This window comes from Poecilia formosa, unplaced genomic scaffold (assembly GCF_000485575.1).
Source record: "Poecilia formosa unplaced genomic scaffold, Poecilia_formosa-5.1.2 Scaffold343, whole genome shotgun sequence".
NCBI classification, from domain to species: domain Eukaryota; kingdom Metazoa; phylum Chordata; class Actinopteri; order Cyprinodontiformes; family Poeciliidae; genus Poecilia; species Poecilia formosa.
The window spans coordinates 633,421-660,321 of NW_006800282.1; the positions used below are offsets into that span (position 1 = coordinate 633,421).

The window sequence follows — 26,901 nt, forward strand, 5'->3', positions numbered from 1 at the left end:
AGTTCAGCATACGCAACAAATTATTACTAAAAGAAGTCATTAAATTGTTTATAATATCGTATAATATGATAACTAGATAATGCGTTGTCGTGGTTACAAAGTGTATTTAAAGCAGGTCTGGCTGCAGCTGCAGTCAATTACAACACACCGTGTAAAACTCATTAACCTACTTAACCGCTAAGTCAGGATGCTATACTGCTGTTAATAACAAAGTCTATGATGATCTACGTCATGATTCTGTGTTGCTGATTAAATAAAATCATATGGTAATGACAGCGTATACATGTCTGAGCTAAGCGTACGACTATCTGACAAAGTATGCTGATCTGACAGAACACCGGTCCGCGGTAATAAAAAGGTTGGGGACCACTGGTATAGAGGCTGTAGACCGCTGTAATCCAGAGTTCGACTCCTGTCCTCGGTTCCCTTCTCCCCTATTTTCCAAAAACATAACTGTGGTCAATATAATAATTTGACTCCTATCAGTGCAGCTATCCGATGTGAGCATATCAGATCATCAGCACCTGTTTCAGATATTCAGCTCATTGAATTGAATAGCCATTATTAGCAGTGAAAAGAGATAATAATTCAAAATCAGACCCGACTTTGTGCAATTTGTCGGACCACCTCTTCTCCGCTGCTGGCGCATAAGTGCGGGATAATGCTTCTGCTTCTTGTTTTTATAATTCTGCATAATAAACTTAGTACAGTTTATTATGCAGAATTTATTATGAGCCTTTTTTGTCAATATTTACCGTGAATAAACCTAATAAAGCATGTAGGTTTTCAGTTTCGTTGCTATGACGTCATTGCAACTAGTTGACAATGACTCGACTTTTATCACGTTGTAGTTGACTTTAAAAAATATGAAGTTGTGGAACCCAGTAATGGTGTGCAATTTACCTTTACTTCATAGTTAGAATAAAACTGTGAAGGGAAAAAAATGAAAATAGTCCAAGGTACCAATTATGGGTTCTTTGCCGACACATATTATCATAAGAAATTGACTTGGTATTATTTGTTCAGTACAGAGGACATAATAGGGGCTCTAGACCCTGTTGGCCCCTGTTTAGAACTTCTCATGCTCCGCTTTTAATTCATTTCACATTTAATTTTCTTTCAATTAAAACTTAATTTAATATGAATTCATTTCAAATCAATAATTTATTATTAGATAGACAGTGAAGAGAACTGGCCCACAGACTGTGGGAGTCAGACTCCATAACTAAGGCAAAGAGAACTAGTCCTTTGCATGATGAGGAAGTAAAGAAGCTGGAGCTGTATATTTTATAATGGTCTTCTACAGAGAGGGTCACTATCATGTGAGTAAAACATTCAGTCCATATTTAGAATAATTAAGTTTCAGGTTGGAAAGAAACATGTATAAGAAAAAGCTGCAAATGGAGCTTAAGAAGTTAAATTGCAATCTTCAGAGATCACCTAAATTTACTGTGATCAGCAAATTATTGTGTTATTTCACACATCTGACAACAGAAGTCCTTTGGGCTTCTATTACCATTCAACTAGAAATATAAAATGTCTGTAAACTCTGTTTCCACCAACACAAACAATCTAATCAGATTGTGCATCAAGTTCCATCGGTGTCACCAAGTCAGAAATAGTTTTTCTTAGCTCTACAGAAGATGGTGTTGCTTTCATCTCTATGAAAATTAGTGTTCTACTTTGACTAATATGTGGCGTTATTGTGACTGACACATTATATGTCATTTTCATATTATGTGCCATGCCAGGTGGTTTAATTCTTGTGCTATGCTCAGTTTGCTTGTTAGTGTGGGTCATTAACTGATTGTGTGTGTTCCAGGCTGAAACCCGGGCAGAGTTTGCAGAAAGATCTGTGGCTAAGCTGGAGAAGACCATTGATGATCTAGAAGGTATGTAATACTCTAGCTATCAGGCCTGCTTTCTGTCAGTGTGTGAGTAAGGCCTTCCAGTCATCCCAGTCCTCCCAGTTATGCTTGTGTTCGCAGACAGCTCTTGCAGATGCAACTCTGAATCTGTTAGATGATTGGTTTTGATCTACAGAAATACTTAGCTCCCCTTTTAGTTGACAGAGTCAGTGTGTGTGACCTTGTTTTTTGTAAGGAAACAAATACTACGTTGAGAGGACAGATTTCTTCTGAAATCGGGTTTTGGGATGTGTTTTGGTTATAATTTATATTTTCCTAAGCAAAAATTATAACCAAAACACATCACACAATTCACCACGGTGTGAATTAAGTTTTGATTAAGATTAGGGTTAGGCATAAGCTAGGCATATTTTGCACCTGATAAATTATACATTATTATTGCTTTTGCAGGATTTTCTAATATTGTGCAGGACTGTTACAATCTGTTTCATTGTAGAAAGAATTTGATCTGTTTCTGCAGCAGCTGCCAGCTAAGGTCAACATCAGCCTGTTGAGTGTCATAAATGTGTCTCATTGAAGTCTATAGAACTTAGTATTTGTATGATTTCAACTTCATCTTGAAAGGTGTGCCAGATATTATCCTTCCTGTGAATTATTTATTTGATGTGGAGGTTTCTAAGTTGGTTATTTTTTTAAACCTTTGTTCTTTTCTCTTTTCTGTTCTTTCATTTCAATGTGTTCCCTTTCTTTCCTGTGTTGTCCTCCTGTCCATGACTTCTTCCAGATGAAGTGTATGCTCAGAAGCTGAAGGGCAAGGCTCTCAGTGAGGAGCTGGACCTGGCACTCAATGACATGACTACACTGTAGAAGCTTCCTCCTTTCCTCTTCTCCTCTGTTGCCTCCCCATTCTCACCTGTTACTTTGCTGGTCTCTTCTTGTTCTGCAGAAATGTTATTGGCTGGAAGATTTCTAAACATAATGCAGTAAATTCAGACTTTTTTCCTCTTTCCATTCTTTTTTTTTCTTTGAATTTACAGCTAGCCCCTTTCACTACTACCTGTCCTGAGGTCTGGAGTTAATGTCATTCGTATTTATTTAAATCTTCTTCCCCCTCCTTTCTGTAATAGATCTTTTTATCCTTATCAAATTCTGTATTTTCCCAATTTTCCCTTCTTTTTGTTTGACTTGACTTCCAAACGTTAACTTTGCAGTACAGAGAATAATGTCTAATTAGTGTGAGATGGTTTTCTCGATACTAAATTTCTCAGCATTGCCTTTGTCTGACCATGGGAAAAATGTGTGAGAATGTTGATAAAGTGATGATGACAAGCCACCGAGATGGTTTTATACATGGAGCTCTTTAGTCTTGTTTGCTTTGGTCTGAATTTCATTTTTGGTGGTAATAACAGCTCTAAAGTTAGCATCTGTATGGGAAACTACTCAGAACTTGAATAAGGAGCTACTTTGTGGCTTTAAATTAACTTTAATTAACTAAAGTTAATTAAAGAATTAACTTTGATTTAGTGATTCAAAACCTAAAATTATTTGATCAAACCTAGATTAGAATACTGTACACACCTCTCATACAATCCTTGTAAAGCTGAAACTCTTGCTAACTAGATGCTAACTTGAGCAAATTATATCCCATCGAACAAAGATTTATATATGAAAACTGTAAAATTGGACTGCTTTGTGGGACTTTTGCTACAATGTAAAACATTTGAGCAGGATTTAATTGCATTACTACTATTCAAGTCAAATAATTTTAGCAAGTTTTAGATTTTGAACCCAAATGTGTGTTTGTGAAAAATAAACTTTCACAAGGTGTGTTAACTTTTTATTAATTTTGTCAAACCTCCAAGAGTTGAATAAACTAGAGTTTTCAGCTTAGCACTTAAAAAAACTGAAAGAAGAAAAAGACAGGAGTGGGAATTATTTCCAAGAGTGCTTAGCAGCATGTGTTTGTTTCCTGAGATGGGAGTGTGTAACACTGATCTGACTCCTGTGTTATTAAGGCAAATGTTTATTTAATGCAACTGACAAGTTTGCGAAGTTTGAGGATAATGTCCTGTTTACACTAAATGTTTCTGAGCAGAATTCAATGTGATGATTAATAATATTCATTATCAGATCAGAAAATGTTTCATGCAATTTCAAACAAGATCTTAAATTATTCTCAAGTAAAATAAGTAGTTACTTTAACTTGATTTTGTGAGTAAAAGTAATAGAGAAGTGTGTGCTCTTTAACTAGGTGAGGGCAGTGTCTTATTCTTGCATATTATGAAATAATTATTTGGTTTAAATTGCAGCATTAAGTTAAAACTCACAATTCAAGATTAATGAGCTTAAAAAACAATGTTGTTGTTAAATCAACTTCATGAACTTTGATCACAGAGTTAAAACTTATACAATTTTCTTGTTGACTTAAACTGCGTTTTCAAGTTAAACCACCTTGAAATGTTTTACAGTGTTGCTGTGTTCCTGTCAAACTGGAAGGCCTTAGGTTTGAATCCCACTTGAGGTCTCTCTTCATGTCCTCCTTGAGCACACATTGGTTCTCTCTGGGTACTCCAGCTTCCTCCTACAGTCCAAATACATGACTGTTGGATTAATTGTCCTGTGAAGGACTGGGTGGACCTTGGCTCTGACCCGATGACCGCTTTAAATAGTCCTCCCCACCATCCCCCCACCCCTCCCTTGACCATATAGGAAAATTGACAATGGGCTGTTTGTAGTTGTCAAGCTATATCTATGGACAGAGCGATCATACTGTACATCAATTCAAGTTTTCTAGATTAAAGTACAAAGCAGTCAAATAGTTACATTTAAAAGAGAAGTATAAAATCAGACAAAAACACCAGCCACATCTCTAACTAGTGCCTCATCCAATACACAGACAGGAAGCAGAGCATCATGACACTCTATTATTATGTAGGCAGGATACTGAGGCCATAAAATGAAATGTTCAGCCGGAGAGGACTTCAGACTGGCTCCACCTACATGAGGATATGAGAAATAAATAGAGATCACAGATGACCATGTTCAAGATTTCAAACCATTGCATTCAGGATAAATCGTGTGAAACGGCACTCTAGGTGGCAACGGAACCAGAAGGATGTTAAAAATATTTCAAGAAAGGGTAAAAGGGTTGATGAGAGTTTGAAACCCAAAGAGCCAAATCATAACCCTATACACAGTCATTCGCTCTATGTCCTTCAGCATATCAAGATCTAAACAATAGTAAATAAATGTCTATATTACTGAAGTCACAATCCAGTATCTCTTTTCTGTTTTTAGGAAAACCAGTGAAGTTTATGTAAGAAAGTAAAAATAAATAAATAAAGTCGCCACCTGCCTTTAACTAAGCAATATATGTGAGCCTCCTATTGGATAATTACTGCATGGAAGATTATGTTTCAGATGGCAGCATTGCACCCAATGAGCAATGAGTCGCTTCTCATTTCTTAACTCTTGTAAGATCTTAACATTCTGTTTACTTCCCTTGCCCCATGGGGCAAAAATGACCAGCCCTACCAAAAGCCCCAAAATAAAGCAGCTTACTTGAATTTGAAATCCAAAATGTATTTTGCATGATAAAACAATCTGTTATCAGTTCAACTCAATTTAATTAATTTCTATCATGTATTCTGTTACACAATACAAAAATTTCAACAGCATTACACTTTTCCTTTTACCACAAATTAACTCTCATAACAGTTTTCTTTTACACAGTAAAGGTTTATTATTGTAATTATATAAATGTGAAGCAATTACTTCTGAATTAATACTAAAAGGAAAAAAGACAACAATTTGTAACTTTTCTGTCAGCAGTTCATTCTTTAATATTTTTTAGGATATGAATTCTAAAAATATTTCTCATAGAATAAAATGTGCTTTATTTTGTCAACAATTTTGTCTTTATGTTGAACAACATAAGAACATAAGATGTTAAATATGTTATGGTCAACATAGATGTTGAATATATGTTCAACACCTATACAAGCATTTTATTGCTTTTATGTTGAAGCAATAAAATGTTGAATGATTTTATTGCTTCAACATAAAATGTTGAAGATGTTCAGTATAAGAACATCTTCAAAATCTTATGTTCAACATCCTGCAAAATTACAGAAGATGTTCAACATCTTATGTAGTATGTGCGAACATACAACATAGGACCTGTTCGACAGTTAAACCTCTACTCATGGCTTCAGCAAGGAACCAATGAGGGGAACTTTGATTCAGGGTACCATTACCCTGGTAATGGTACCCTATATACAGTATACTGTATATACTGAATTTGTTTTTATTTGTTTTTATTATGTCTGAGAATGTTTCTTGTTGTGTTTGGGAACTTGTGTGATGTGAGCTAACTAGCTGCAGATCAACAGTGCAAGTGCAGGTCAAATACAAGTTCAATTTGTACATCAATACAGTTTCTTTGACGTGTGTGTTCATGCGTGCATGTGTGTGTGTGCGTGTATACGCGTGTGTACATTTTTGAGAGTACGATTTTTAATTTTTAGCGTACACATTTTAGAGTGCACTCTCAAAAGTGTATTAGGGTTGTAGTTCATGACTTATTTTACACTAATCTCACTTAATTTTCGAAAGTGTACACTTTTTAGAGTGCCCTCTAAATTGGGTAAACTGTGGTGTTCCATCACAGTTTATCCAATGATGGGTGAAATACAAAGAATTTTTAAAATTATGCCCCGGTAGAAAGGTTAACATATTTAACAGTTGAACCAACTTAACTGAATTGCTTCAGTTGGTAACAATTAATCCAATTAAGTTTATCCAACTTAAGTTTAAAAAAACTCAAGTTATTATGTCTATCTAACTCAATTAAGTTTATACAACTCAATTTATTATATTCACCCACTACAATTCAGTTTGTGTGTGACCTTTGAACTTTCCATTTAAATACCAGAAATGGTATACTTGTTACCCAAAATAAGTAGAGTTACTTTGGGTAACAATACTTTGGGTAACAATATTTACCTAACATATTATGGGTAAGTATTGTTACCCATAATATTGTGGGTACCTGGGGTACCCATAGTATTATAATACTTTGTATTATGGGTAACAAAGTATTACCATAATACTTTGTTTTATGGGTAAAATTACCCGTAAGACAGTCTTTGTACCTTAGTGGTGCTCGGCACACATGGAAATATAAACAAAAACAAAGTATCACTTTTTCTAAGGATGGGGTCAATTTAGGAAAAGTCATAAAATTTTAAGTTGGAAAAAGATAGTTAAAGGTATTTTTTCTACAGCTAAACATGGTAGTGGGTCACTTTTGATCTGCAAGGGTTAAAGGAATCCATTACTTTGAGAAATATTAATTCTAGATTTAAAAATAATGCAGTAGGTTGTTTAATTTTTATAAATTTAATAAAATATTGTCATACTGATGTTGGTCACGTTGTAATGCATTCTTGGTAAATGACTCCTACTTGGTCCGACTGCACTAGCTCCGTCCAGCCAAAGCAGCATTGAGTAACGTCTTTAAGCCTTTTCAAATTGAACTGGAGCACATTGAAATCAATGGGAATGTAGAAATCACAAGAGGTAATGAAGATGAGGAGGACTAAATGGAGGAAGAGGACAGAGTTGGCAGAAGAAGCTGGTGTTTGTGCTTCAGCTTCATAAATCAAACAATGAATGCCATGTCCCTCTGATGTGTCATTAATACAGATAAGTAGTTCTGTGCCTGGTCCAGTAACAGGTGTTTAGGGTCTGGTCTTCCTCCACTGTCTGATCGGTGGTTTCACATTCAGTACGGGAGTAGCATTCGCTCCATCAAGGTAAGAAGAGAGGCAGGTGAAGTTATTACCCATCATGCCTATTGGCTACTGTACAAGCCTAGCATATTCCAAAATAACGGGCTCGAATTGTGAAAGTGGTTCAGGGAGCATAAGGCATCATTTTCACACATGAATTGGGCAGAGTCAAGACCTTAACCCAATTGAGAATCTTTGGGATGTGCTGGAGAAAGTTTTGCACAGCGGTCAGACTCCACAATCATCAAGGCAAGATCTGGTTGAAAAATTAATACAACACTGGATGGAAATAAATCAGCAGAAGCTTATAATCAAAACAGTGCCACAGTGAATGCATGACTTAGTCATGCATTCACTGACTAAGTCAGTGTGGCATTCACTGTGGCACAATGCCACAGTGAATGCATGACTTAGTCATGCATTCACTGTGGCATTGTGGCATCCAACAAAATATTAGTGTGGCCTATTTTTTTTGGCCAGGCAGAGGCAAAACGTCTGACTGAAGACACTGTCATTGAATGTCAGTCAGACCAGTACTGTGCATATAATTACCAGATTATCAAAACAGATTAATAAAATGAGGCGTTACAACTTATATTTTAGTGAGTTGTGCTTTTAAAAGCAAACAGTCTGACTTTCATACTTGACACATATGTTGGTGCAGTATTCTCCAAAAATGACCCAATCTCAAGGGATCACATAATGCTGATACTAAACCTGCTTGGCAGGAGCACTTTCCAATTCATCCAGTTAAAGTGAAAGGAACAGCCCCAAACCCAGAGCCAGCCTTCTTACCACTAAGGTTTGGTTTCATGTTGTGACAAATGTAAAGAGGGTTTATTCCCTTTCTTTGTTCACCTTTCTATAACTAGAGCTCCTTGTAAACATTCCTACTTAAATCCAGTGCCAATCTATTTGATGGTATGAATAAAACCAGTTTATATAAGTTTCTGGGATCAAACATAAAACTCTTCAAGTCCACTCCATACTTTAGTTCAGATTCCAACAGTACAATAAATATATAAATGTGTATTAATTTGCATTGGATAGTTGATAGTTGACCTTTATTGTCAATTATCTACATGTCAATAGAAGGTGTTACATTTTGCTTTTATCCATAATTGAAAATATGAAATACTAGAACAAGCTGGGTTTTTTTCAACTTCAGAGAAGCTGGCCCAGGCCAAAGAAGAGAACCTGGACATGCACCAGGTGTTGGATCAAACCCTGCTGGAGCTCAACAATCTATAGAGACTCCCGCCGCTGGACAAAGGAACACCTGAAGGACCAGAACACAACAAAGCTTCCTCTACACCCGCTCTAACAACAGGAACCATCATTTTCACTGTCAACTAATAATCCTTTTACTTGGCCCTTGTTATGAGATCAAACTGTGTCTTTTAGTATAAATAAAAATAGTTTTAAGTCAGCAAGAAGCTTTTGTTTAAAATTATATAATGCAGTCAAATAAATTCTCAAATACAATAACGTAACATTCAAAGGTACAATTTTTAAAACAAATGTTTCAGCTCTGTATCTGTCATTTAAAATCAGATGTTTCATTTGCAGATATATTCATATATTTAGATGTTATTTGTATTAAAATAATAAAGAAATAATACACTACTGGTCTCAGCAGACCAGTACGGTTTTGTCATATATGGGTAAATTAATCACAAAAGGAGAACATCTATCCAATACTTGATTAATTAATATCAGTGATGACCAAGCACCACTCATAAGCAACATATATTTATACACAGACACATTCATCATAAAATGATATACGTAAAAATACCTTAAAAACCTGATAGAGCAACACATGATTTTATTCTGGAACTAAATAAAAACTTTTTACATTTCTCTGCTCTTCCTGTTTACCAGCCAGAACTTCCAAATCTTCTTGGTGTTTCATGGAAAAACCTTGTTTAGCTTCTAATGATATTGGTCAAATTAGATGAATTAGTCAACGTATACTTTATTGTCAATTCACCATTGACATTGAAAAGCCTACAAGGACTTATATTACTTGCCATTAGAGAGCAGATTCTCTAAGTGAAACTAATAACTTAAAAACATGATAAAAACTGACCAATTTTCTGTTTCCACATCTTCAAATATGTGTGCAATTTGTGATTTTGTTTTGTTGAATATGAACTTGTGTTCTAATAAACTAATCCATAAAAAAGACGGCTGCAATTTTACGACTTTTTCTTGCCATGTCAACTATAAAGGTGTTTTTATGAGGGTTTGCATCTCCAATGAGCTCCAATGAGCTCCAATGAGCACTTACTTAAAATATTTATCGTATTTTTAAAATATTCATTTTAGTTTTAGAAAATATTCTAAAATTATTTTTGAAATGAAATACTAAAATATTACCTTATTTACACTACATCTACATGAGCAAGAGCCTTATTTCTTTCTAAATTTCTACTAGAAAAGACCTACCCTTGGTACTTTGTCAAAAACTTGTATAGTCGATATCAGTAGTGATTCTTCCTTTTGGCTGGAGGACCATTTATGGTGGAACTCTAGTTCTTTCTTTAGTTATATTTGTGAAAAATAAGAATTTAACTGAACAATGAAAAAAAAAATCAGTAAAACTTAAAATGAAAACATGTAGGAAGGAAACACACTATGCAAAATGTAGTGTTTCAAAAACCTCATTTGAATTTATTTGTACAGAAATTTTAAAATGATCTTGGGGATATTAGTGTAGCTGAGTGTGTTTGCTTAAAATATTTAGTTTTTAAGAACAGAGGAAACATTTTCACAGGTCAAGTACAGAAGCATAAAAGGAAAATTCATCATGAAGGCCAAGAGAAAACAGCACAATATAAGAACCAACAAAAATATCAGCAAAACAATGGCTGGATAGAGGGGAACCACCATTTATAGCTACTCAACTATCGTGACATCTGGATGGTTAGCTAGACAATACTGTGTGCTTTGGAGATCTATAGAGGGTGTTGATGTGATAGTACTAAAGTCTGGTGACTAAAGTCTGGTGACACTAGAGGGGGGGGAAAAAGTGTGTTGGCAATTAGCAATATGCTACAAACTGTTTTTGAAGCAAAGCTGTCTTTAGATGGGATTTTACGCCACAGGCCCCGACGCTGAGCTGGAACCAGATACACTTTGAGCAGCAGGACAGAAGGAGTCTGGGTGGCCTACCCACTTTATCTAGATTGTCAGTTGTAGCGTAGGAGCCATACCACTAAGTCATCAGATGAACTAAGCACAACAGCAGTAGTACGATATTCTATAGTCAAAGAAAAGCTCATTATAGAGCATTCCAACCTTGTAATAAATAATCAAATCAAAAGACATTTCAGTTTCTGAATCCAGAAGATTTAATGAGCTAATGAGCCAGCCATGTTATGGCAGCTTTACTAAGAATTTAATGAATCTGAATTCAGTGCATGACCAAACTGCTCAGCTCTGAACCTAAGTGTGTTTAGTAAGTGTTGTTAACACAATGGGTTCATTCCTTCGGATTAAAGCTCATAGCTAACAGTCCCTGCTGTGTCTGCGTGTCTGGGTTTTTTTGCCCTGACACTCCACTGCAACATTAGAACAGCAAAAAGATCTAGACAAAGACAAATTAAATTGTGTGTTCGCATATGATGCACACAATTAGTCAAATGTTTCCCACTTCCTCCTGAGGTCCTCTACCTTCTTCTTCTGTGGTGTGGCCATATGAAGCAGGTCCCCAAAAGGATCCGGAGGGTTCTGATGTTCTTCTTGTGCCTGCAGAGGCTTTGGCAGCGTGTTCATAGGTGTGCTGAAGACACAGGCGGAATCCCCCAGGCTGGAGAGGGCATGGCTGCTGCCAGAGGAGCGAGGCAGAGTACTGACTGAGGGGGAGGCTGCTGACGGGGCCAGCCCATGGCTGGGGGGTAGGGTGGAAATGCAGGGGGATGGCTGTCTGTGGAGTCCTGGTAATGTAGAGAAGGGCTGAGGCTGGGATGAAGCGTGGATGTATGGACCTAATGGAGGACCATAGACGGCTGTAAAGGGATTTCCACTAACAGCTGGTGAGTATTGCTGCAAAGACTGGGCAAATGGGTTTAGAGATATGTGAGGGTGAGGAGGAAAATGGGGCAGACTCTGTGGGTAGGGCCTGGGTGCTAGAGCTGGCTTGCATGCAGATGATGCCCTGATATCCAAGGCATCTGGGAGAGCAGAAAGGTTAGTCTGTGCTGAGCTGCTCAAGGGGTCCAAAAGCCTGATTAGATCAACACCGTCCTCATCAGGTTTTGGGGGCCTCTGCTGGGGTTCATCTGAGGTCATACTCAAAGCCTGCCGGAATTCTTCTCTTCCTGGAGTAGTTCTTCCTTCACCATTCCCTGAAGTCTTGGAACGCATCTGCACAGTAGGGGGCACCAGAACAGTTCCCAGCTCGGGTGTCTTCCTTCCGTGGGGTCGAGGAATGGTTATGTTACCAAAGGTAGAGGGATCTAGAGAGTCTACTGCTATGCCAGAGCTTTCACAGAGAGGGGAGCAGGATTCCATTTGTACTGGAAGTTGGACAGACGGAGGCCTATCACAGGCAGGAGGCACACAGACAGGCAGGATAGACGGCTCCTGGCCTAGACTGCCCAGCTTGTTGTAAGGATTGGAGAGTTTGAGTCCTGGAAGAGTTCGGGAGTTTTCACTGATGCTCAGGTCCAATCTCTGCAGGAACAACCAGACAAACAGAACACTGCATAGTTCATGTTCCACTACAGAGCCCAGCTAGATTAAACATAAACCTTCCGTTACTGCTGTTGCCTGCACATCTAAAATGTTTCCTGAATGATACAAATGTGTTCAGTTTACTACTTGTGACATTTAGTTTAAGTTTTTTACATAGCAAAAATAGATCTAATATTTTGACTAAAACTCAATCATAAAAATTTCACATCCTACCAACAGCAGGGAAACGGATGGAGAGAGAAGAGCTGACAGCAGAATCAACAGTTCTAGGTTTGTCAATAAATGGGATATTTTTCATGATCATTCATTTAAAGCACACATGGTTTCTTTGAGGAATCCTGTAAACCCTTTGCTTTCCATTCCATTTAATTTCTTTTGTATATTGTGATAATCTAAACTTTTACGCAGTCTGCTGGGCTGTTTATGCTGTAACTCCGAATGGATGGCTGACCTGGAAGGTGAACTTTGCTTGTAATTCTCCAAAGTCTTTCGGTGTTCTCAGGTCCTCCAGACTCTTAGCCAGGGTGATTGGTTGACACTCAGGTTCATCCTGGCATCCAAAAATGTCTCCCAGCAGGTTGACATTGGAGAACTTTTCTGTAACTGGACTAGGAGGGGCAGTGAGGCTTTCTGCCCCCAAACCACGGTCATCTATCAACTCCACCTCCTTCAGGGAACGGTATGGCTGTGGTCTGCAGACAGACGGGGTCCTTTGGTTATTAAAGTCTTTGGTAACACAGGAGTTTGTCATAAATATGGAACCAAATGTTACCTTAACAACAAGAAAAAATAAGGATCTTTGTGGCAAAAGTGTTGACTTAGACTCCCGCATTAACACACAAGAGCATAATGACCTTCAAACTCTTACTTCCCCCTTCATATGCAAAGAGGTTTTGTTTTTAGGACATAATGCTAGCGATAGACATATAGACATATTTCACTGGTAAATATAGGAAGGAAAAAGTTTAGAAAATATAGTAGAAAAAGTTTATTTAAGGTGACCAAAGAGATGCCTACAGAGGTGACCAGTCAAAAGGAGTGGAGAAAAGAAAACTGTCAGGAAAGCCAGAGATGGACTCATCATCATAATGGAGCTCGTCCCCAGATGAATCCTCTGACAGAAACACTGTATAGTGACGAGTAGGACGGACAGAACTACAGAGCAAAGACAGAAAAAGAGAAAATTTACAGTGCATCACACTAAGTCAAAAAGAGACAGAAAGTAAAAAGGGAAATTAAGTAAAGAAGGACCTCTAATAAATCTTTTTATACACTGAACATTAGATCTGAGAATGTTTTGCCAGACAATTTTTTAAACATGTAGTGTATAACATATTTTGTTCCCCTAAAAATGCAAGTGTGTGAATCACTGCAACATTACTAAGCTACTTAATGCTTTTCATTTCAGATGTTAAAAATTGTATGGTAACATTTTATCTGACGAGGTGTGCATAAGACTGACATGACGGTCTTATAACCTCAGTTGATAAAGGTTATAAATATGACCTGTTATGAACATGAAGGAGTCTTTATGAATGTCTACGACAGTTGTCATGAAGTGACACTCGGTAAATAATGACACTTTTTACTGCAAAGTTGCTGTAAAAGTTGCATTGAAAGACTATTAAAAGTGCCAACTTTGCATTAAAGTGTCATTATTTACAAAATAATACAAAGTTACCAATTGTACAAGAAAAACAAGTAACATTACAGACCCACCTCTCTACTTCTGAAGTCAATAATTGAAAATTATTTACATAGACTAGTAAAACTTTGAAAAAGAAAACTGTTATACCTACTTCTTTTAAACCTAGAACCTAAATCCAACCGACTGAAGGGGTTACTATTTCATATTGAATCAAATAAAACGTTTGTATAATGTACCAAGTACATGATTAAAAGAACTGTTAATTAAAATTAAAAAAAAAAGACCAAATGCATGTAGTCTTGGAACCATCTTGTACTGTATATAACATGACTACCTGATTGAGTGGAGAGTCATTACAGATGCACCCATCAGGGTTTTTCAGTTAAGAGGTTTACAGAAAAACTGCCCACTCTGATTTTAAACCAATCATGATTGTTTGTTTTTTTTGTAGAATGCATGAAATGGAAACATGTGATGGAGGTTCTTTGATAAGAGAAGTGTTGAATCCAACAGAAACTGAATAAACATTATTTCAGCTTGGGTATCGAATCTTTCTGACCTTTAAAAATGCATCAAAGGGAATGAAACTAATTAGAGAAGATACTGAGAAGACAGGTCAATTTTGATCTCTGGTCTATTTCATTATTTCTGCCAAGTTGGTCAGAACATTTTAGTACTCCAGGCATATTTAGTGCAAGTATTAAGCCTTTCGCCATTTTATTTTTGACTTTAGTGCATATAATTAAATATATGCTTACTGGTCACAGCTGCTTTCCAGACTCGCGTTACTGCTTGGTCTCTTTAATAGTGTTGGTGGTCGGGCCTGTAGTAATGACAAAGCAAAGGAAGCAACTCCACATCAATATGCATAAATTCCAGTTCTCCAAAAACACAGTGAACAATTTGACCGAGAGAGATGGCTGAAGTTCAGTTCAGTGAATGCAGAGCTTGTAGTTGAACATAAAAAGTCTTCCTTTCTGCAGGACAAGTAAAAAGAAAAACTAACAAAATACCCAGAATAAGACCCTAAATCCATTGCAAGCTGATGGGGAAATAATGCGAATGTAGAGAAGTAGCAAAACAGGAAAAAGAGTTCACAATTTCTTATAAAAAAATAAGAACTCACTGCTTCATAGTCAATTTTATTTATGTAATTAAAATGCACTTGTTCAAATTAACACAATAACAAGAAAAATAATGTAGTAACTGGCAGAACAAAAACAAATATTTTTTGGATTCTAATTGCCTCTATTTTAGATCAAATAAGATGAGACATCACTGTGGCAGACATATCCAAAAGTTATGTCAATTTGACACAGTTTTATCAGTTTTGTTTCTCACAGAATGTCCCAAGCAATGCCTAAGGTGGGTAAGGGGGTCTAAATTGTCTTGATATAGATCTTAATACAGGATTGTAAAACCAGGTCTTTCACTGGTCTGCATGAGGACCATGAGGAACCACAACAGCTGACAAAGGGAAAAGGGCGACACTCATCAACTAAGCTGGTTCCAGCTCATATACAACATTAGTTCATCTGCATAAATCTTCAATGATCTCAAGCACACCTCCTCCTACCCTTCTAAACAGTAACATTCTGTAAATTAGAATACATGTCCTGATGAATCTTGTTTGTCAGGTTGAAAGTACCTGTTGAAAATAACAGCACACTTTTCATTAAGCTCTCATTTTAGTTTTTAAAAATACTATTTCTATTGGTGTGACGTAACGATCTAGTTTTAAATGTAATGTTTTCACTGTAAATGAAAGCTGATTATAATTAACAGAAATGAAGGCTTTCAAACATCCACCTGTGCAGAATTAATCTATAGCACTGGTCCCCAAACTTTTTCCTGTGAGGGCCAAATGACTTTTTCCTTCTCTGGTGGGGGGCCGGAGATTGTTGACGGAAGTGGGGGGTAGGGGAGGGGCGCGTTTCGTGATTGATTTTACCCAGAAAGCACATGGGCAAACGGTCACTGGGACTGACTAGTATATATTCCATTGAGGGAATGTAACTTTAACATATTAATTTCTCATATGTTAACATACAGGCTTGTTTTGAAGTATAAGCTGCTACTTCTGTAAGTAGCAGCTTATTGCTTCGAAGAACTCGGCGTTCATAACAGACACGTGTGTTCTTCTGCTCTACCGCTAGCGAACAACAGTACTGAATAAATAACTTAAAAGTCAAGCAGTTCCCTAAAAGTCCAACAGATGGCAGCAATGCGCCCCACAATGTACAGGACACACTTCCTGCTAAAGAGCCCCCTGGTGGTTGAAAAATCCACATATAAACCGGAAAATACAATAAATGAAAAAAAATCTGAATGCTCTCTGGTATTGTTCAGGGGGCCGGACCAAATGTGGAGGCAGGCCGGAACCGGCCCGCGGGCCGTAGTTTGGGGACCCCTGATCTGTAATGATAAAGTTCCGAAAATAAATAGGCTTTTCAATATAATTTATTGAATGGGTTTGTACTTCAAAAGGCTTTAAAAGTGCTTTTATTTATTTATCTTTTTTTTTCCTAAAAAATATAACTTACGGTATATATTAATACACTACTAGGCAGTTCAATTATACTAAATATAACCAAGCTTCATTATGCACTTTTCAGGACTATACTGTCCTTCTTCCAGTTCAGCCCATGTTCACTTTAGCTCACCTGTCCAAAGTGCACAGTGACTGGCCTGTGGCCGTCCCATGTTCGCTCGGGTTCCTCCCTCATGATGGCAGCAGTGGAGAAAGCAAATTCTGCTGTGCTGTCATCATCGACTGCTGACCTAGGGGTAGTGAAGCCATTCTCCCCCTGCTCCTGCAAAGGGAAATCACAGGAAGAAGGACTGAAATGCCCCTCGGGAGTATGTTTCGTGTTTTTCTGTGTGTCGGTGTGTTTGAGTGTGTTTCAAAGAGAAAAACTTTTCAGTATTCATATGTAGAAACTACACAAGCTTGTATAAGTGCTACTTGTCCGTAATCTTTTCAGTTTTATGTATCTGCAGATGCAACAGGTTTCAGTCCAGAACTTGCCTTGAAAACAGCACAATGAATAGACTGAATTTAGCAGCCATGTACATAACTCACTAACTGTGCAATGCAGTGTAAAAACGTTTGATGCTACAGTACTTCAAACTGCATTTATTTAGATTATGGTAAGTAGTGTTATTAGTATTATTAGTAAATATTAGAAACAGTAAAACATCCATCCATTTTCTGTACACCCTTGTCCCTAGTGGGGTCGGGAGGGTTGCTGGTGCCTATCTCCTATGTTTCGGGCGAGAGGCGGGGTACACCCTGTACAGGTCGCAGGGCAACACAGAGACGGACAGGACAAACACGCACACACCTGACAGTCATGTTTTTGGACTGTGGGAGGAAGCCGGAGTACCCGGAGAGAACCCACACATGCAGAGGGAGAATATGCAAACTCCATACAGAAAGACCCTGGGCCGGGAATCGAACCCAGAACCTTCTTGCTGCAAGGCAACAGTGCTACCAACTGTGCAACCCTACTAAAACATCATGTTTTATTTTCTTTTTGTTCTCTTACTAGAGTAGCATGATTTTTTTGTTCTATTTGTTCAACAAATGACCAACAAACTTAAACCCAAGTTTGCATGGTCCAAACTGCTCCTCAAAATTCCACCAAATATAGCAGAAATTTTCAGTTATTCTCAAACAAACATATTATTCCTACATCATAATACTTACAGTACAACACTGGAGCAGTAAAAATGAAAAATGAATTAAAAGCACAAGCTTTTAATTCATTTTTCATTTTTACTGCTCCAGTGTTGTACCGTAACCTACCCTGTAACAGATTTCGGTCTATTACAGTAAAAACATGAGGAACATTGTTTACCTGATTGAAACATTTTGGTCTTGATAAAGATCCTGATCTGGCTATTGAGATTGGATCATACAATTTTCAGAACTCTTAGTGTAAATACCTACAGAGTTACATACCTTCTGTTTCAACCGGCTTTTGACTTCTTTGATGCGCATTTTAGCATGGTCCTTTGCCTGTTAAACAAACACAATTGGATATTCACTGCCCTTGCAGATTATAAGCAACATAAAAGTTGAGTCTCCGGAGGACGGGAAAGAAAGAGCAACCATTTTGTGACTTGTCATCATAATGTTTGCTGCTGCAGAATTAACTATTCTACAGAACAGTTTGTTCAAACTGTTTCCAAATGACAGAAATATAATGCACTAAATTGATAGTTTTGAACGAGGAAAAGTACTTACAAACTTGTACACAGTCTTCATGGCTGGATTTGCCTTGGTCTTCACTGTTTGGAAGATAGCTCCACCCCCTTTCTGTTTCAAAACATTAAAGAGTTAGAGGTAGAAGTCTCACTGTTAATACACAAAGTCTCACAAATGAAACATTACTGCATGAGCAAGGATGTAAAATCTCTAAATGCCTCCAGCCTTTATGTGATTAATTAATTGATAAATAATCCATCAATCTAACATAGTGAATAAAAACTGCACCCATACATATGATTGGAACCCAACAAGCATGCTAATTCCAGCAGAGGTTACGAAAACAAGGAAGACGTTAGTAAAGTCAAAAGAAGCTGCTCTATGAACCAAAGCAAGTCCTAAAATCCACTTATAGGACATGAAAGGTTTTCAACAGCTGGTGCAAAACCAAAAATGAGGACCTTGTACATTGCCAGGTTTTGGTTCTTAGATGCCTCCAAGAACTTCAGAGCTACAGGCTGGATGGCTGAGGCAGCATGCAATGAAATCTCTTTGGAAGCTATCTGCACTGCTGCTTCTTGGAACCTCCCGATACCTTCGTGAGATTCTACACAGTGAATGTGGCCACTGGTTTCAATGGTTTCCCCCAGTGTATTGTAAGCCTGGCGGCAGCCATGCTTTCCTGCCCCCCGCCCCTACCAGACTAAGTGTTGCTTGCTTTTGTTTTTAGGAAAATAATAAAAACATTTTTAAAATCGGCTTTTTTTTTAAAGTTAAAAGTCAGATTGCAAGCGTCTCTGCTCCTCCCAGCGTTTCACTGATGGAGCAGAGTTATTCATAAATTATATGTTTATAATTGATGCAATTAAAGCCGGGAGACTGGAACAATCACATAGCTGGCGCTTCAGCGCTTTGCTTCCCGCACTGAGTTCACCTCTTGGCGCGCCTCCTTTCACTCAAAGTGGACACAGGCTGACCTGCGTGGATATTTACATCAACCACCTGTGAGGTATTATGTTTCTCTGGAGTAGCCTTCTCTACATCAAGGTAGGAGTTTAAAACTCATCGCGTTAGCTCCGGTTGCGCAGCTCTATGTGAACCACAGGAATAACTTGTGGTTCACATAGTTATTCCTGTGGATATAACTATGTGACGCACACCACTTTCAGAGGTGTGCGTTGAGGGAGTGGTGAGAATGATTTATATTTGTGAACAAACAATTACGAACAACATTTACATGTCGACACAGTGTTTACAGCGTGTTGACATGTAAACACCAGAACCAGCATGTGGTTCTGTGTCCATCTTCCCTGTAAAGTTCATGTATGTGTTTCCAGTTGGCCGGAGCGTTGGTGGTTAACGAACCAGTGCTAACCACTTATCATGCAGGTTCAGTCCAGAGAGGAACTTTCGCGCCTGCCTCTTAGTCATACATCATGATGGTTTTATAATATTTTATTATTAGTAGTAGTATTATTTAGTCTTATTTTTGCATCAAGCTATTTCAAATGCTTTGTCCACCGAGTCAGCCAGAATTAATCCATGCGGCCGCGTGGAGATCAGAGAAACTCGTCCCATAAACTTGAGCAACCAAAGCAGATTCTGTGGTGCTCAATAGACATGAAATGGAAGAGCTACTAAAGCCACATTAGCAGCATTAAATTAAATCTCCCGTTTGTTGCACATCTCTGCACGCAGTGCAACTCTAACAGTGTCAGTGTAGGATTTAGTGAAATCTGGGAGATGGACAGTAGTTTAATTGGCCAACCTATAAAGCAATAAGTTATAATTGCAGTTTACCAATTTGTATTTGTAAACAAACAGAGCTCAAACTCAAAGATTAAACTTATAGCATCGGATTGTAGCTGTAACAAAATAAAACAATCCAACTATGAATATTTTTTTTTATTTTTTTTACAAAGTAAATTTGCCAGCTTCTTAAAATCTTAAATTTAAACGTTAAATAAATTAAACTATTTTGATTTATGTTTGCTGAAACCCTTAAATCAAATCTAGCAGCACTGATAATCTCAATAAGCAAATGTTACATTTATGCAGTGGCGTCGCCAGGAATCGTGGGCCCCCTGACAAAAAATTTGTTTGGGCCCCCCTGCAGCTGCTGTTAGAATTTTTTGAGTCTATTTGACCCATAAAAAGCGTCACAATTTTAAAGGCTTGCATCTGCCTTGCTTTCTTTGGTTCAATACTGATAATTAGCACAATATTTAAAACTCATGAATTTAACATCCAACAGTCCACATCCAGTATGCAAGTGGTTGTTTAATTTTTTTCTATTAGATTACTGAAATGTCTCCCCATGAGCAACAGTCAAAAGCAACATGCAACTACACATAAAGCAATCCAGACTTCTCAAAAATGCTATGTAGTTGCATTTTATTCAAGCTGCAGTTTATAACTAATAAAAAATATGTTTTCTCCATATTTGTTAAAGCTGTCACCGTGTTGTAGCAGTTTGTTATGAGACAGATAATCTGTGAAAACAATCAAGCTCCTCCACCTCCTTCCTGAATTACTACTGCTAGCTAAAGTAATGCACCATTCTGACCAAAACAACCAATCAGAACTAGTAGGATGCTCTTAGCAATGTCAATTAGCCTCATTCACTCATTGCTAAATGTGCTAATGTTGGAGAAATAACTTATCATCACAAGAAACCGCTTATCTGCCGTCATTGGTAGGTATGTTAACTAAACTGAGCATTCACAATTTGAATCTGCATAGCTCTAGCTGCAGAACGGCACAAATCGAGGGTGAGGAAAGATGAGCACCACATGAGATTGTGATTGACAGCAATAAAACTCTCCTGCCACCGAGTGGTTGTTTCCAGCACTGGGAGAAGGCAGAGGAAATAGGTTTTACACATATTACCTCTCATACCATAATGTCACAACAAAATGACAGTTTTAACAAATATGTGGAAAAAATATTTATGTAAAAGTGACATACTGCAGCTTTAATTTCACTCAGGAGAGGACGGGTCAGGAGGGACGTGGGTTAGAGCTGCTGCTCACTGACTCACCTGTTAAGTGTTATAAAAGGTACAAGGGACAAGTTTAATATATGAATCTGCTGGTAATTTCTTTCCTTAATTCATTAAATGCTAGTGAAATGGAGGCAAACAGTTATAAATTAACACTCTTGCCTTTTTCTCTCTCTCCCTCTCTTTCTTTTGAAAACCTGATTTTAACTTTTCTTAGCAGCATAATAACTCCCACAATCGTTCGTGTCTTCCACTGACTGCTGCATCACTCTCAAGCACTCTAAGCAGGAATGAACCATTTAACGCAGGGGGGGTGTTCAGGGCAAATATGGATATGTGTTTTTTGATCTGGGAGTGGGAACATTGAATTTTTACTGCTAAAAACAATCTTCGAAAATACAATATGATTAATTTTGTAGTTGACAGGGCCCCAATTTTTTATTTTTTATTTCTATGAACAAAAAATAAATAATTAAATTGTGGAGGGCCTCCTGTTGGTCAGGGCCTCTAGAATTGTCATCACTTTTCCCCCCTATACCTCGCCCCTGCATTTATGCATCTGTGGTATGTGTTAAAACATTAGCATTTATGAGACCCCTGAAGCACTGGGGGGTCTTATAGAGCCGCTGACTTAATTTGGATCAAACAGTGCAAATAATAGATATTCATTTTAATTGTATTTTTTGATTTAATGTTTTTAAGACTAGTTGTGGGCTTAAATAGCGTTTCACTGGCGATTTTTTCCCATAACATATAATTACCCAGTAATATTTTCACATTTCCTGCTGTTAAGAAAATAAATTTAAAATATGCTAGTTTTAAAACTTAACATGTCTTGATTGAAATAGCCTAATTATAGTTTTCAGATTAATAACTTATTCTGCCCTATTGACATTTATTTTACCTATTTTTATTTTACAGCAGATTTTTGGCTAAGATCTTTTGAACTGCCCTTTGTCTGTGTGGTAAACAGTCAGGAGAAGTTCCAGCTTTCACACCGATCTGTGAAAAGCCATAAAACAGCAGGAGTTCAGGCCAGTGGAGGAGAAGCTCTGCTTCCACTTTGTTTAGATAATGGTGACAACTGGTGTTTGATCTTGCAGGGAGTTTCTAACTTTAAATAGGGTCAGAGATAGCTCCTGGTTGGATGAGCAAAGATACGCCTTATTATAATAAATTAAAGACGAGAATATGTCTTTATTATAAAAGTTTCTACACAGAAGTAACAAATCAGATTTGCTCTTGCAATTCTCCAAAGACATCTTTGCTTTTATTTCTTTCTTTCTTTTGTAAATGAATGTGTGTCTCTGTTGTTCTGCAGTTTCTGTTGTAATTTCATATGTTGTCTTCTATTGGATTAAACTCTGAAATTCTGTGACTCTACACTCATTGTTGTTTTCTGTGTGGTTTCACTTCAGCCCGCCGGGAGAACCTGGGATCCGTGAGAAGAAGATTGAGCCAGAGATTTTCCAAAAATATATTATAACCTAAAATCTTCTTCAACACTGCTTACTTATTTTTGCATCTTTAAGTACAAAAACATGCCGATGGACCATCTCGGCGACCCGACCACCAGGCTTAGCAAATTTTCTCAGGGAAACCATGGGTGTTGATTCAGACAATATTGTTTTTTTTAAGAGCAGGCTCAAGATCCATCTTCTTAACTTCATTTTCTGAACTGGATCATTTCAGCTCAGTTTATACATTTTCCATACAGTTCTGTGTTTTTCCATGTGGGAAAGGGGAGGGTAATGTTTGTTTTTATTTTGTGAGTTTATTTTGTATAAATCTGTACAGCACTTTGATCTGCTTTTAGGGTACCTTCTAAAATGTATTAATTTATTTGTTTGTTTGGTTGGTTGTTTGGTTGGAGAGAACTTGTTGCAGCAGCCTTCTCTGTTTCTGTGAGGTGGGCATCATTTTCTTTTTTTCTCTTTTCTATTGCGATTCCCCAGGACTCTGTTGGTATTCATCATTCAACAGAGATGCCTAAAGCACTGTCAGTAGGGAGGAAATAGAACTACAGCTATGACTCTAACTATCATTATATGAATCCTGGATGACCTGGATGACTGGCGGTCATCATTGTGTTTTCATGAGAAGATTAAGGGACTATGTCTGGAGGCACGTGATTATACCGATTCACTGATACCACAGGTGACTTTGTTGACATACAATACTCAGCTTGTGAATAAAGAATTTTTAAAAAATCAGTGCTTAAAGCACCGCCTCAGGCTGTCATCCAGGATTCATAGAACCATAATTACAGTTGTAACTTAGTCCAACATCTGTGACTCTACATAGCTATATTCAGCAGAATTATAACGTCCACAATTGAATTCTTCTTTCATACAGCACTGCAACCTGAGCTTGGGTCAATGAGAAGTTGTAAAAATAAACCGTTATTAAAGGTTTCTGGGCTGCTTCATCAGCAGAACATAACCAATATGTCCCTTAGCATGGAATAAAATACAAGGAATTGTTGTGGTGTAATGCACATTAAAATCAGCAGATACAATTCAAATGTGTGTTCATAACAGTGAACTACAGCCAGTTATCATCTAATTCCAAGCAATTTGGAATTAGATGGAAAAGCACATCAATATAACTAATAGATGTATGACAAATCAGCTCACCTTTACAGTAAGCAGCCACTGGTGGTAGGTCCTGTCACTGCCTGTGGGAAGGAATCAATGAAATTTATGTCAGTATAACATGACCAACAATACAAAAAATAAGAAACATATTTCTTTAGTTAACCTGGTCCTCTCAGCAGCATAGGACAACCACCAGCAACAAAACCACCTTTCACCGTGCAGGGGTCTGCATGATTACACATCCTCTAATCTAGAGCCATATGCTGTCTGATGGGAACACACCACTCAGAGACATGGTTCAAACAACCATACAAACAACACTTCCATAGATGGCAGGGGGTCTATGAGGGATGCTCCCCTGCCACACCATCAACTTTGTAGTTAATTCGAACGTATGTAATTCAATTTAAAACTATTTATTTGACTGGATATAATTATGTATTTCTCTATAATTTTTTTTTAAAGTGCTTTGAGGTGACATTTCTTGTACTGTATATTGATCTTGCATAACTAAACTGAATTATCTTGAACTGACTTGAAAAGTAACCATACATAACTTCTGTGACCTGGTTCCCCCTTATATTATGATAGCATTATGGTAGGGGGAACAATGCACAAAGTTAAGTTTAGAATATAACTGCCAGTTGTTAATTTCACTGTTTTAAATGTCTGTTTTACACTTTAAACACACAGTTTTGTAGAACATATAGGTGGCTCACCGGCATACTCCCCCATGTTGATCTCTTCTTCAAAAATGTCATTGAAACCCTCTCCTGCATTTAACAGGTCCAAGCGACCATCAATGAACTACATTAGAAAAACAAAGTTTGGAAAAAGAAGATCCAAATTTTGCATGAGCTCATAGATTCCAAACCCACTGAACACAATTGATGTTAAAGGTGAGATTTGACAGGAGCAGCAGTGGGTGCTGTATGTATACCTGTTTAAAGAGCTGAAGTTGAATGGCATTCTGAAGGAACTGTCTCATGGCACTGGAGCGATGGTTGATAAAAGTCTCCTCGTTGAATGTTATTGGTTCCCCCTAAAAACAGAACATACAATTTGGGTCACACCGCTTGTTTGGGTCACGCTTAATTGTTTGTCTCTGTAGCAAACAATTAGGCATGAAATTGTTGATGAACTACATTTAAACATAACACATAAAAAACTTAATATCTAGATACAAAGAAAATAGCAACTCCAACTGCCAAAAAATTTGATTCTGAAGGTTTCTGGTTTATGTAATAATTTGAGGAATGAAACTGGTTCCGAGTACGAAACTGGACCTTATAAAGAGTGCCCAAAGACGAAACACACATTTTGTCTGGAAGCATTTTCTATTAAGTCAAATCCATTCCAGACTGACCGCTTCGAACTGCAGAGCATTCCTGTAGCTTCCAAACAGAGATGCCTGACTCTTGAGAAAGGCTCGAGCCACACCATCTCCCGTTGTAGTTGAAACTTTCTTCAAACGGCTTTTTAAGGATGAAACCTACATATTAGAAAGTCACACTCATTATTACAAACTTTATGATGGCTTTCCACAGAATAATGAGCATTATTATCTAACAATGGTGATTTTTTAGTTTCGCCTTCCTGAACTCTAAACAGCCATTTGTAGCTGCCCAGGAGTTTCTCACCACATCATTGGGAAGGCTTTGAAGGTCATGATAGGGGGTTTCTAGGGTGTTGGTGTCTACATTCAAGAGAACCACATCATCCAGAGCCATCCCTTGAACTTTCTACAAAAACAACAGAAGCAAATGGCACAATGACATGATATATTTTATGTATGAAATAACTTAAATCATCTCAAAGCTAACACAAGCCAAGCTTAATATAATGCAGAGACTCAGATTGCTTTTCATGATCCAGTTCAAGTGGGCAATAAAGTTATAGACCACTACCTCCATCAGGCTGGAATGTACTCCGATGAGGAAAGGCATTGGAGCACTGAGGAAAAAAACATAAAAAAACTGTTTATTTACGGTATGACAACACCTGAGACTATGACATTAAATAAATCCTATAAATTCCCATGCAGTTTAGTAGCTCTATAGATCCATTCAACAAATTAGAAAATCATGTCATGATAACGTTATTTTAGGAACTATGTCACTAAGCAAAACACATCATGTACATTAATTACATGCATGTTTGTAAGGTTTTATGTATTTTACTTATGATGATTTTCTAACTTAGAGGTAATGAAAATATGACATTTAAAATTAAAATATTCAGTTTTACATCTAAAAGCAGAATTGTGAGCTTAATAAAAATTATGTTTAATACCTGCTTAAGTTGTTTTCATTTTCAAAAGGCACTTTTAATCTCACAAACGGGACTCACTGGGCTGTATATTCTAAATATTTCAATATGACTGTATAGTACTTAGTACATTTCCACTCTAGAAAATGATTCCTATGTGCTGGAGATCTCTCAATTAAGAGTCAGGTTTTTTGCAGTCATCACTGCTGTGGTTTATGTCGCAACACAAACAGCACTTTGTTTGTGTTGCGACACAAACAAAGTGTGTCTTCAACAAATGCAAAAGACTGCAGCAATTACAGTCTAAACTAAATATTCTACATCTGTTTCCAGTGATTATGTGTTTTGCTATGGGGAATGCCTAATGCATGACTTGACCAAAGCTTGAATTTATTTTATCAGCCATTAATGGCTGACAGTAGGGACAGCTATGGTCATTTTCACACATGACCATAGCTGGTCATGTAATCCAGGAGACCTGGTACAGTTGGCTAATCCATATGACAGCTACATCTACCAATAGTGTTTTGCTTACTTTCTCTTTAGAAGTATGGCTAATTAATTACAAGTGAAAGTATTACAACTTTTTTGCAAGTTGTATGGCAGGAAGCAAGCCCTCAGAGACCTAGTTGTACACCAGTCGCAGGACAGCCTAGCTTTCTGTGCACAGGTGCAGTCACCAATGGGCTTCTGATCAAAGAAGAGGGAAGGGGTTGAATATATATATATATATATATCGCAGGACAGCCTAGCTTACTGTCCACAGGTGCAGTCACCAATAGGCTTCTGATCAAAGCAGAGGGAAGGGGTTGAAAA

General features: G+C 37.5%; 2 protein-coding genes and 1 long non-coding RNA gene across 13 annotated transcripts in view; 1 reads left to right on the forward strand and 2 right to left on the reverse strand.

Annotated features, from left to right (window-relative positions):
* LOC107833201 (uncharacterized) overlaps nt 1-1,816 on the reverse strand; it is a 4,803-nt gene extending 2,987 nt beyond the window's left edge. The window contains exon 1 of the long non-coding RNA XR_001658910.1: nt 450-1,816. This is a non-coding gene — a long non-coding RNA (uncharacterized LOC107833201). The remainder of the gene's footprint in view (nt 1-449) is intronic.
* tpm2 (tropomyosin 2 (beta)) overlaps nt 1-9,143 on the forward strand; it is a 24,238-nt gene extending 15,095 nt beyond the window's left edge. For 4 of the 8 annotated variants that reach the window (XM_016661787.1, XM_007574068.2, XM_016661788.1 and 1 more), the window contains 2 exons: nt 1,823-1,892; nt 8,829-9,143. In XM_016661787.1, coding sequence (XP_016517273.1) covers nt 1,823-1,892; nt 8,829-8,911 — 153 coding nt within the window. In that variant the 3' untranslated portion in view covers nt 8,912-9,143. Of the gene's footprint in view, nt 1-1,822; nt 1,893-2,652; nt 3,206-8,828 lie in introns of those variants that run through there. The other 4 variants (XM_016661786.1, XM_007574066.2, XM_016661789.1 and 1 more) reach the window with 1 other exon arrangement.
* Nucleotides 9,144-10,310: 1,167 nt separating this feature from the next.
* Nucleotides 10,311-26,901, reverse strand: part of dennd1a (DENN/MADD domain containing 1A) — a 28,662-nt gene continuing 12,071 nt past the window's right edge. For 2 of the 4 annotated variants that reach the window (XM_016661779.1, XM_016661783.1), the window contains 13 exons: nt 25,725-25,770; nt 25,458-25,559; nt 25,184-25,309; nt 24,758-24,859; nt 24,537-24,624; nt 23,857-23,897; nt 18,259-18,330; nt 17,962-18,030; nt 16,673-16,822; nt 14,768-14,832; nt 13,379-13,516; nt 12,813-13,053; nt 10,311-12,340 (listed from right to left, as the gene is read on the reverse strand). In XM_016661779.1, coding sequence (XP_016517265.1) covers nt 11,300-12,340; nt 12,813-13,053; nt 13,379-13,516; nt 14,768-14,832; nt 16,673-16,822; nt 17,962-18,030; nt 18,259-18,330; nt 23,857-23,897; nt 24,537-24,624; nt 24,758-24,859; nt 25,184-25,309; nt 25,458-25,559; nt 25,725-25,770 — 2,281 coding nt within the window. In that variant the 3' untranslated portion in view covers nt 10,311-11,299. The remainder of the gene's footprint in view (nt 12,341-12,812; nt 13,054-13,378; nt 13,517-14,767; nt 14,833-16,672; nt 16,823-17,961; nt 18,031-18,258; nt 18,331-23,856; nt 23,898-24,536; nt 24,625-24,757; nt 24,860-25,183; nt 25,310-25,457; nt 25,560-25,724; nt 25,771-26,901) is intronic. The other 2 variants (XM_016661780.1, XM_016661781.1) reach the window with 2 other exon arrangements.